Genomic DNA, 11,454 nt, shown 5'->3' with positions numbered 1-11,454 from the left:
TTCGGAAGAGAATCAAAACACTGATAACTGAACTGAGTTTGAGTTGAGGAATCTAGGCGTGGTATTCTAGTACCAACAGTGGTGTGAATACTCAAGGAAATCTAGGAACGATAGTCTAGTATCAAGAGTGGTGCGAATACTCAAGGTAATCTAGGAACGATAGTCTAGTATCAAGAGTGGTGCGAATTCTCCCAAGGGTAATATTTCTCAGGGATGAGGGTATGAGTACTTGGTCGTCTTAAGCTCTTGATCTTCAGACTTAATTTTCTAGGAACGCTAGGAATTGCACGAACTAGGAATTAAGGCAGGCTTATTGCACCAAGGGATTGGGTTCTAAGTACTTTAGTGAGTGATGTTAACATTAATGCATAAAGAGGAATTCCTATATACATGAGAGGGAACTTGGTGAAATCTAACCCCAACAACATATTCATCTCATATTAAACAACATCCGTTCATCCTTGTGTTACTCTATTATTGATCAATTTGCATTCATATTTAATTTTCTGTCTTTGCATTTTAAACCAATGATCTCTTTTATTTCAAGTCTTAATTAATTAATTTATCACACGACTGTTTAGTGTCGAGAGTCCTCTGGGATACAATACTTGGTCTTACCATTTTATATTACTTGTGCGATTTGGTACACTTGGCAATCCATCAACAATACTCAAACCAGAGTGGTGAGAATACTCAGTTGTAATCTTGTGAATATTTTAGTGAAACCCTCTACGGAGGAGACTAGGCGTAGCTCAATTGGAGTGAACCAGTGTAAAAATATTTATGCAATTATCTCTTCTCTTATGAAAACGATCCTCTTGCAAAAATCTATAATTGTGTTTTCTTTACAAATACAAGAATCTTCCAAGCTAAACGATTATCTTTCATAAGAGAAGTTCTTACAAAACGCTGCAGTAAAAATGGATCGTTTAATGTCTTCATGTTTTGAAGTTTAACAAAAAGCAATAAAAACTTTATGAAATCTAAATGTCTAAAAGAAAAACTTTAGTAAATGTGCCGATATTTAACAAACACACCAACAAATGAGATTTCAGTAAACATTATAATATGTCTAAAAGATTCTTGTTAAATGCCCTCTTGTTATACATTGTTAAACAATGCTAAGCAAGCTCTAACTATATCTTGGAAAATAACGTGTAAAATGATTTTTTTTTGGGAAATGCACTAAAAGATATGAACATCGTTCCAAAAACAATTGTGTTGAGTAACATTGTTCTAAATGGGCTATTGAACCAAACATAGATCACGAAACAAAACGTTGTTAGTAAACGCCTTGTATAGGCTAAACGATACCTTATTACAAAACGATATCTTCATCCAACAATGAAATCTTTATGAATTACTTGGTATCTTTTTATAAATGCTTAAACTATCAAATCTTGTTTGAACGATAGAAAATTTGAAAAGCATATAGTTGTTTTGAACACGCATTAAAGAGCATTAAATACACAACCTTTCAAAACAACAAAAGTGATAAGAAAAATGATATATCTGCCTGCATTCACATATACTTTACTCTTTGTAGTTGCCTATGTCAAGTATCCAACTTCTTTATCATATATAGGTAAGAAGTTGACGTTAAAGACAAAGAAGACATTCGCGGAATATTCTTAGCATCAAAAGTTGCGCTGAAAAATTCGTACAACCTACTTTTGATAAAGTACTCAAAAAGCATGCATGCTCTAACAAGTTGACTTCAACCTAGTGCTGCTACCTATGAAAAGGCCATGAAGATTTGAAGAACAAAAACAAGCACTATCTGACAAATATTTTTCGTGAAGTCTATAAACTGAAGGTCCATGAAGAGAAAATCAAGAGAATAGGCGCACAAACACGAAAGAAATCATCTTAGAAGAAAATCAAATACAAAATGTTAAAATAGAATGACTTAGTTTCTCACACCAAGAGGGGGGTGAATTGGTAAAGTGTAAAAATATAAGGTTTCAAAACTATTTCACAAAATAAGATGCTTTTACACTTTTCTTGAATAGCAAGTTAAAAGATATGCAATGCAGCAGTAAACTTAATCGAATATACTGATAGCTTAATCGACTTAACAAAAGAGAGTAAGAATCAAAAAATTCAAAAACTGAATTTTATACTGGTTCGGCCAACCTGCCTACATTTAGTGACCTTCCAACCACAGGAAGCAAATGCACTATAAAGATCAAGGCTTATACAATAAGGTTTTTACAGAGACCTCACGTCAAAAGTGTTAAACACCTCTCTAACCCTATAATTTAAATATGGGCAACAACACAAACAAGACCAGCAGTAAAAACACCTTTTTTTGTTGTCTATCCCTTTGAGGCAACCTCAAAGTTAAGAACATCGTTCTTCTTCCTGCAAACACAAAGGGAATTCAAGCCAATCTTCAAAGATTGCAAATCCTGATCACACAGAATACACCCAGTTGTGCAGATTGATAAGACGTTCAAATCAACAAGTCTTGCTTCTCTAGAAACCTCAAGTCTTTGATCACCACGATCAATCTTGGTTCTTGGAGTTTTTCCTTTCTCTGTAAGATCACACAACTTTCTCTAAAAGATATGAAAATGTCAAATGCTCAAAAGTTCTTACAGAATTCAAATCAACGTCAATTTATAGTAATACACACATCAGACACATTTTAATCGATTTAGCTACTAATGAAGTCGAATACATCTTACAGTTATAACAGACTAACATCAGTCGAGCTCATTAATTGAATGCACATTTAATACAGTCGACTTACAATAAATGTTTGGTCAATATATTTAAAAAATATGATCGTTAAGACAGTTATGTCAAGTATTCAATCAATTTTCAAAATAACAATCAACTTAGTCGAATACAAATTGCATGCAGTCGATTAAGAAAAATCACTTAGCACATTTTTGAAAATTTTTCTCTTCAAAATAACTCACAGCATGTACACTTGATAAAAGTTTGTGCAAACACACGAGTTTTAATCGATTCATCCCATAATGTAATGGACTTAAAACTGTTGTTTTGCTACACATTAAAATTCAACCAAAGTGCTTGTGGTTTTCCATTTCCAAAAACTTATGTCATGCATACACATATAAAATCACATATTAAATACAGTGATATGCAATGAACAACACAATCATATTCACAAATATGCTTATACTGATTTATCAGAGTAAACAAAAGCATATAACATGTAACACAAAATACTCATGTGTTATTAATTATTATTTTTTATGAAATTTACATGTATTAAAGTATTTATATATTTAATGTAATTATTATTTATTTAATACTATATGTATATTTTTTCTTTACCAAGACTCTATAGGTACTATTATAATTTGTCATCTAGTATATTAATTGTTAAATATTTATTTATGTAACCATATTTCATATTAAAATAACAGTTTAATTACTCTTTTTATTTCTATTTTGGTTGAAAAGTTTAAATTAATTTTCATTTTTATTTTTGTTTCAATCAAGTTTTAATTTTCAAAAAATTAACTCAATTAGGTTATTTTCATTAGTATTTTATGATATTAAATTACGATATTAAAGACATGTCAGGTGTCAATTGAAAGTGTTTACTTATTTTTAATTTTTAATTTTTTTTTATATTTCTTTGCAAAATTTGATGTTTTCCACATGTGTTAGTGTCACATGACAAGATAGTGTCATGTGGCAAGGCAATGTTACATGTTATTATCTTTTATTCAATCCAGTTTCTATATATTTTTGTTTAGTTTCATGTTTTTTTAAGATAGAACAATGTTGTCCTTCTCTCAATTGGGACCAAATTTATTATTTATGCATATTTTATAATGATAAAATACAAAATTTGTATAAATTTTATACTAACAATGTAACATCCCAAAATATAGTATAAAACCATATCAAAGAGTGGTCACAGACATGATCATGATAGAACAGTTAACAATAATATAAAGTCTAACTTACAGTTATCCAAAACAACTATAAATTTAAACTTTATATACAATGTGGATAAACCAAAACTATTTACAAATACTAATCTAAAGCTAATTAAACTGTAGTATCTTCATCACCAAGAGCCTGCTCCATTGACAATTCATCTCCCCCTACTCACACCCACAGGATGATCATTACAATTCAAAGAACACAGCCACATACAAAGACAAGCACAAAAAGAAGGGTAAGCTAGACATATAAAGATTTATATACAAGTATAACATACATCCATACTCAATTCATGCATATGAAGTAGCCAACTTCAAACATCCTAAACATGTTATAACTTAGACTTGACTGTCCGGACTTAGAATGATTGTCGAGCTATGGCAGGTTGTGAACTCGTGGTGGTCTCTACTGCTTTGCAAAGCCATTGCCAATGGGTTTCACCCTACCACACTCACAAGGTTAGTCTGTTCTGGGCCTTGAGGCATACTAGAAGCCCCCAAGACTAAGACCTCTTGCTACTCCTCACCACATGTGTCAATCCTCTCTACGTGAGAATAAAAGACCATTGGAGTTCAGGATAACCCCCAAGACTGAGCTTCCTACGATCCTTCTAAACATACTTGAATCTCACCGAGAGATTCCACTTTGAAAATTACTTTCACCACTTAGAAACCATACTTTGAATCGCAACTCATAACTTCGATACTCATATAACTCATACACATTCATAATTGAATCAAGATATGACATAAACCAAACTAGTGAACAAAGAAAGGAAAAATAAAACTCTAACCTGGACTAGTCGCTCAGCGAACCCACTCGCTAAGCAACCCCAGCTTTTCTCGCATAGCGACCCAACACGCTATGCGAATACACAAACAGTACATCCATACTCCAAACTACTCGCTCAGCGAGCTAGGTTGTTGAGCGAATTAAACTACCAATGATACCAGACCCCAACCTCTCGCTTAGCGCTCCAACTCGCTATGCGAAAGTTCAGATAGTGGTCTAAACCCCCCAAACACTCGTTGAGCGCACCCGTTCGTTGTTCGAATAAAACTCACAATGCTTCCAAACCTTAACCAGTCGCTCCACGCACCTTCTCGCTCTGCGAATAATCAAACAGTGAGTCAGCCTCCACCATCACTCACTGAGCAACTCCACTCGCTCAGCGAGTCTGCATAATCTGCAGCACCAAATCTGTAGAATTACGCAACTTACACCAAGTTTACCAATTCAAACTTCTAACCCTACTAGATTGTGTTATGGACTTAATTAGACTTGAACAAATGTTTCTAAACCTTACTAACATCATTCTAAAGTCTTTTCTGACCAAATTCCACTTCATAATCCACAAAATCCCAACTTATGAACTCAGTTTTCATTCTACCACTTTTTGCACAATTTTGAGCAACTTAGGGACTCTAACAAGTCCCATAAGACTTACCAAAGCTATCCCGACAGACTAAATAAGCACCTAACCTCAAATTCCCATTTTCACTAGTCTACTTCCTCAAAACTAACCTTAAACATGACAATGTGCCTCTACTCAAAATCACACAAGATTATCACACATTTCAAACATTTCATACAGCCAATAACAAATCCAATATGATCTCATACAGTTCAAAATCAAAGTTCATCAATATACACTCGAATAGTTAAATTTCACATGATACATCTTCTCTAAAAACCTAAATTTAGTTTCAGTCAATACAATGCACATAGAATCATCACACATACACATTAAATCACTAATTAAAGTAATAATCTAGCTTCCCTTACCTCAACTCAACAACTAAAGATCTTTAAACACTCTGCCGATTACTTGTGGTTAGAAAACCTACAATTTACCGATTGATAATTGAAGAACAACCTTAGAATCACAAACAAACTAAGAATCTAGGAAGAAGAACACTTGAATCATGCAAAAACAAAATTGTTTTACATAATAAGAACCCTAAAGACTAAGAAAAAGGGGTTTACCACTTACTTGCTCTATTCAACAAATTGATTGGTCAGTTTGGTAGCCCTCGACGCCAGGATCACCTAGATAGTTCCTTATCGTCGATTAGATGGTTGAGAAGTGAGAAAGGTTAGAGAGAAGTGAGAAAGAGAAGAGAATAATGTTTTAGAGAGATAGAAGGTATTTAGATAATAAACCGAGCTTTAGAAAGTTTTATTTATATTATAAGATTACTTTATAATAAAATACTCGGTCTCATTATTTTAATACACGTATCTACTTTAATACTCTATTTTCTAGGTTTTTACAAAAAAAGTATTCTTTGACTTAAAATAAAATTTAAGGTTAAATATGTGTTTAGTCCTTGATACATTTTGGTTCCTAAACTTTAAAAATGAGTGAATATAGTAATTTTAATTAAATTACATTAAATTTTTGTGACGTGTTAAACATATGTATCAAAGTTGACATTGAAGTGAAAATAAATGCATTCATTTTTTAAAATTTGGGACCAAAATATATCAAGGTTTCAGACAAGAACCAATTATAATTTTACGTCAAAGTTCAGGGACTAAAAACATATTTAACCCTAAAATAAATATTTGTTTGACTTAAAAAAATTAAAATTTAAAAAATCAATTTTTATTATATAATAAAAAAATACAATAATTTAAATAATTAATATCTATAAATTATATTTTAATTACTTTTATTGTTATAACAATAAAGTAATTTAATATGTAATTACTTTAATTATTCTAATTTAATATGTTAAAGAATCAATTTTAATAAAAGTATCACTAGAACATTTATACAAATAATAAATTTGGTTTTGATATTGTGATGAACAACATTGCTCCATTTTAAAACAAATCGGGGATGGAATGAATCACACAAACATATATATAGACTAAATTAAATACAAGACAGTGATACTTGACATTATCCTACCATATGACATTGTGTCATGTGTCACATCACGAGACCTAACATGTGGATAAATATAATTTTACCAAAATTTTATTTTAAAAACTAGAAAAATTAAAAAACCACACAGTGACACATGACTTATTCTTAATGCAGTTTGCAAAATATTAACAAAAAGACTTAGTTAAATCAATTTTTCAAAAATTAAGACTTGATTGAAAAAAAAAAGTTGAAACCTTTTTCAATTAAAATGAGTAATTAAGTTTAATGTAAAAAAACTATTTTATTACAATATTTATTTTTTCTTTAAAATTGAAATTTTAGCCTAAAATAATTTAAAATAACATTAATTTTTTGTTTGTAAAGGAAAATTTTTGTGCATAAGTTACTGAAAATTATAATAATTAGAAAAATGAAAAATGATGCAGTTTTTTAAATTATTATATTTTTTTACATAAGAGTTAAGACAATAAATTTTAGATGTTATATGAGGTTTTAATAGTAATATAGTTGAGATAGATGTCTAACACAAATTTATAAAAAAGATGATAGTGGAATATTTAGAAATATATATTAAGACAAAATCGTCTAAGAGAAACTAGTCTCTCTAGCAATCCATGATTTGAAGTTTATCAAACTATACTCAATGAAATATTGTTCATAGAAAGAAGGGTCCAAAAAATTAGATATGCCTAAAAGACAAATACATACACTAAATGCTTAAGCATTTATATTCAAGCTACTTGTATCACCAAGAGTCTCATAAAGAAAATAATGTGTAACGTCTAGAAAGAAGACTCTAAATGCTATAAAAAACATATAGAACATAGTGTGTCAGGATAACCAATAGTCATTCCACTAAGCAATTTGCTAGCTAAATTCCACTAGCAGAATATTTATACTTTATAACGTCTGAACTAAATAACGCATGAATGATCTAGCATCCAAGCATTAACCTCACTTAAACATAGACACAAGATTGCACAAACTCTCTCATAAGAAAAGCGTCTAAAGAAAGTATCTCTCATTGAATTTATCTAATAGACTATATGAGAAAAACAAGCTAATGTCTCATGGAAATAGAAGTCTATCTCTTATATAACACTAAGGTTAAAAAAATTATTCGATACAGTGTTATATCAAGCAAAGCTTTATATAGAGCTGTCAAAACGGGTAACCCGGCCCGACCCAACCCGACCCACCACGGGTTGGTCACTTAGTGAGCCAACCCGACCCACCACGGGTTGGTCACTTAGTGAGCCAACCCAACCCGGCTCATTTATTAGCGAGCCGAAAAAATTCGAACCCGACCCGACCCACCACGGGTTGGTGGGTTAAACGGGTTGGCTCATTGGCTCACTTAATTAACTTCTTTTTCACTCTCTTCTTCCAAGATTCTTATAACATGTTACTTTGATCGATCAAATTGAAACAGTAATAATATGATCAATTAATATAAAAGAAAATGAAACAAAAGAAATATATTGTTATATATATTTTAAGCTATCAAGCATAAAATTTTGCCAATTTAGTTTAATGAGACATACGTAATTACATATAGCCATTAACAAAAATATATAACTCAAGATAAAATTGTCATGCTTGTAGATAGATCTAAAAACAAGATAAAACAAATGATATATTCCTGAATTATCCAATCTATAATATTATCCATCTATTAAATTTGCCTCAACATTCTCTGGAAGAATGGATGAACGATATTTGGTTAGCACACGAGAACCAAGACTAAAGGCAGACTCACTAGCAACTGTAGTGATTGGAATGCTAAAAACATCACAAGCCATCTTAGACAAGTTTGGATAACGATCTTGACGATCCCTCCAATAACTTAATACATCTAACTTATCAAAAAACTTTGGATCAAGATTCCCTTCATCTAAATAAAGATCTAATTCAGATCTTCCAGTGTCATTAACATGTTGGCTCAAATAATCAACATATTCCTAAGACATCAAACAAAGTTAATATGTCATTAGTCACAAGTAATAAATAAAATATACATAATAAAATAAAACAAATATAAGAATTAAAGACTTACATCAAATGCATCCATCAGTGGCTCATCATTAGTAAAAGAAGGTTGTTGTGTTGGAGGAGCAACTCGAGAACTTGAAGTATTTGACTCATTTGAATTTAATTTGACATATTCTTCAAACAACTTATACATGTTATCCTTTAAAACATTAATTTTTTCTTCACAAGTAGAAGGATTAATCTTTCTATAACAAAATCGAATGGCTTCAAACTTCATCCGTGGATCAAGAATAGCCCCAATAGCAAGAATGTCACAATATTGATCCCAATACTTACTAAACTTGTTCATCATACTCAATGACATATCTTTAATCGTCATATCATCACTTTTTACATTTTCTCGTAACAAACATTCAATTTTCCAAACTTGCATGAAGTAACGATTAGAAGTTGGATAAGAAGAACCTGAAATCAAATTAGTCATTACATAAAACGGCTTCAAGAACTCACACATTTTTTCAGCCTTTTTCCACTCATCATTTGACGGACAATGAAAATAATTTCTATCACGGATAGCCAAACTTCCAAAGGCGCGTCGATATCGAATTGCACTCTCAAGCATAAGATAGGTAGAATTCCATCTAGTAGGAACATCCATTTTCAAACCTACTTTGGTATCAATACCCCTCACTTGCATAACACATTCTTTAAATGCAATTTTTCTTGCCTCTGATCCTCTCACATATTTTATGCTCTCTCTAATCTTTTGCAAAGCATCAGAAGCCACCTTTAATCCCTCTTGCACAATAATATTCAAGACATGTGCACTACACCTTATGTGAAAGTAATCACCATTACATATCAAACTATTTTGCAATTTCAATTGCTCACTCAGATTTTTTGCAACACCTCATTGGCACTAGCATTGTCGAGTGTAATAGAAAAAATCTTCCTATCTATTTCCCAATCAAGCAAGAGAGCAAATATTTTTTGTGCCAAATCATGACCTGTATGTGGAGGTTCCATTTTACAAAAGGCAATAATCTTACTATTCAACCTCCAACTAGCATCAACAAAATGAGCAGTCAAACAAATAAACCCTTCTTGATTTATAGAAGTCCAACAATCAGATGTTAAACAAATTCTACTATGAGATTTACACATCGCAAGTTTAACCCTCTCTTTGTGTTCATGAAATTTCTTTGAAATATTAGACACAGCTGTATTCCTACTTGGAACTCTTACTTTTGGATTTAGATATAGAAGTAATTCTTTAATCCATTTATATTCAACAAAATTATATGGAAGTCCATGTTGAATAATAGCCATTGAAATAAGGTCATCTACAACTTTTTGGTCAATTTCTCTAGATCTTAATTTCCCAGCATGATCAATTATCATTTTCCCTATGTCATTGTCTTTTAACTTCTTTAGGACCGAACACTTTGACAAATGACGCAACATTGTTGAGGTCCCTATTTTCATACCACCAGCAACATACTCTGTTCCACATGCATTGCATTTTGCCTTTTCTTTACCATCTTTAATACCAATTTTCGTAAAATGATCCCAAACTTTTGAAGTACTTAACCTAGGTCTCTTAGTTTCTCTGTCAAAATCTTTATCCTCATTCTCAATGTCTTCTATGTTAGGTGGCGAACCATCTTTCAAATGATCATGAACACTTTCATCATTTACTGTTTCAGATTTCATTTTGTTCTGTAATAATTATACAATATTATTAATATAATGATCACAACAAAAGATACACACAATATTTTTAAACAACAATTTATTCCACATTAAATTCAATGATCAAATAGGTAAAGAAACAAAAGGGTTTAAAAACCCTTAGTTTAGGGGTCTGCGGGTTTGGAATGAGAAAAGGAAAAGAAATATTCATGTGGGGCCAATAATGATTCTTTGGTAGTTGATTGGATGTGTGGGGGCAAAAGGGTTTTATTTTTTCATTTTTTTTATGCATGATGGAGGGGTCTTACGTAACAAATGGCAGGGAGGATATTTCATTCAAAGAATGAAACCAAATAAAAAATGAAATTGTGACCTTCTAGACTTAGGACTGGACTGCTATGACCGTAGGGTTATCATTGCTCCAAAATCAAAATATCTCAAGCACTAAGCTCCTGGAATCAATGCACGGTTCACTCTCAAAATAAAGAACCCCTCACATTACACTTTATTATGGCAAAAACATGGAGCAAACGAAATTTGAAAGCTATAAAAATATAAATCGTTTCTTACCTGAGATATTTGAGAGGACAGCAAGGCTTTCACGAAGGGGAAGGAGAGAGTCTGTTACACGGCTCTGCTAAGACGAATTTTTTGCTGCACTAGGGGGAAAGGCTGCGTCGAGTGAAGGGAGCGTAAGGGTAGGGTAACTTAGGGTTTTATTTACAGAGGAGAACTTGTGACAAAACTATATATTACTAAGTAAAAATTATACATTTTGAATAATTATTTTAATTAATTTAATTTTAACAAAAAAAATAGAATTTAAATAATTAATTTAATTAATTTGATTTAATTAAAAAAAAATAGGTGGGTTGGTGAGCCAACCCAACCCACCACGGGTTCAACCCATGTGAGCCGGGTTCTTAGTGAGCCGGGTCAAAATT

General features: G+C 31.7%; 1 protein-coding gene across 1 annotated transcript; it reads right to left on the bottom strand.

The window, feature by feature from the left end:
- Positions 1-8,490: 8,490 nt before the first annotated feature.
- On the bottom strand, positions 8,491-9,476 carry LOC108341402 (zinc finger BED domain-containing protein RICESLEEPER 1-like). The gene is made up of 2 exons (XM_017579089.1): positions 8,883-9,476; positions 8,491-8,787 (listed from the first exon to the last, which is right to left on the bottom strand). The coding sequence occupies exons 1-2, from the start codon at positions 9,474-9,476 to the stop codon at positions 8,491-8,493; spliced, it is 891 nt and encodes a 296-aa protein (XP_017434578.1).
- Between the last annotated feature and the right edge of the window lie 1,978 nt (positions 9,477-11,454).

This window comes from Vigna angularis, chromosome 6 (genome assembly GCF_016808095.1).
Source record: "Vigna angularis cultivar LongXiaoDou No.4 chromosome 6, ASM1680809v1, whole genome shotgun sequence".
Taxonomy (NCBI): domain Eukaryota; kingdom Viridiplantae; phylum Streptophyta; class Magnoliopsida; order Fabales; family Fabaceae; genus Vigna; species Vigna angularis.
The sequence above is the reverse complement of the archived record's forward strand: the minus strand, read 5'-3'. Positions and strand labels throughout refer to the sequence as shown.

Excerpts from the sequence above, each read along its gene's own strand:
- LOC108341402 (XM_017579089.1), bottom strand. The coding sequence starts at position 9,476 with ATGGATGTTCCTACTAGATGGAATTCTACCTATCTTATGCTTGAGAGT. Across the intron at positions 8,788-8,882 it reads CACTGATGGATGCATTTGAT|GAATATGTTGATTATTTGAG; the intron begins GTAAGTCTTTAA and ends TTGATGTCTTAG.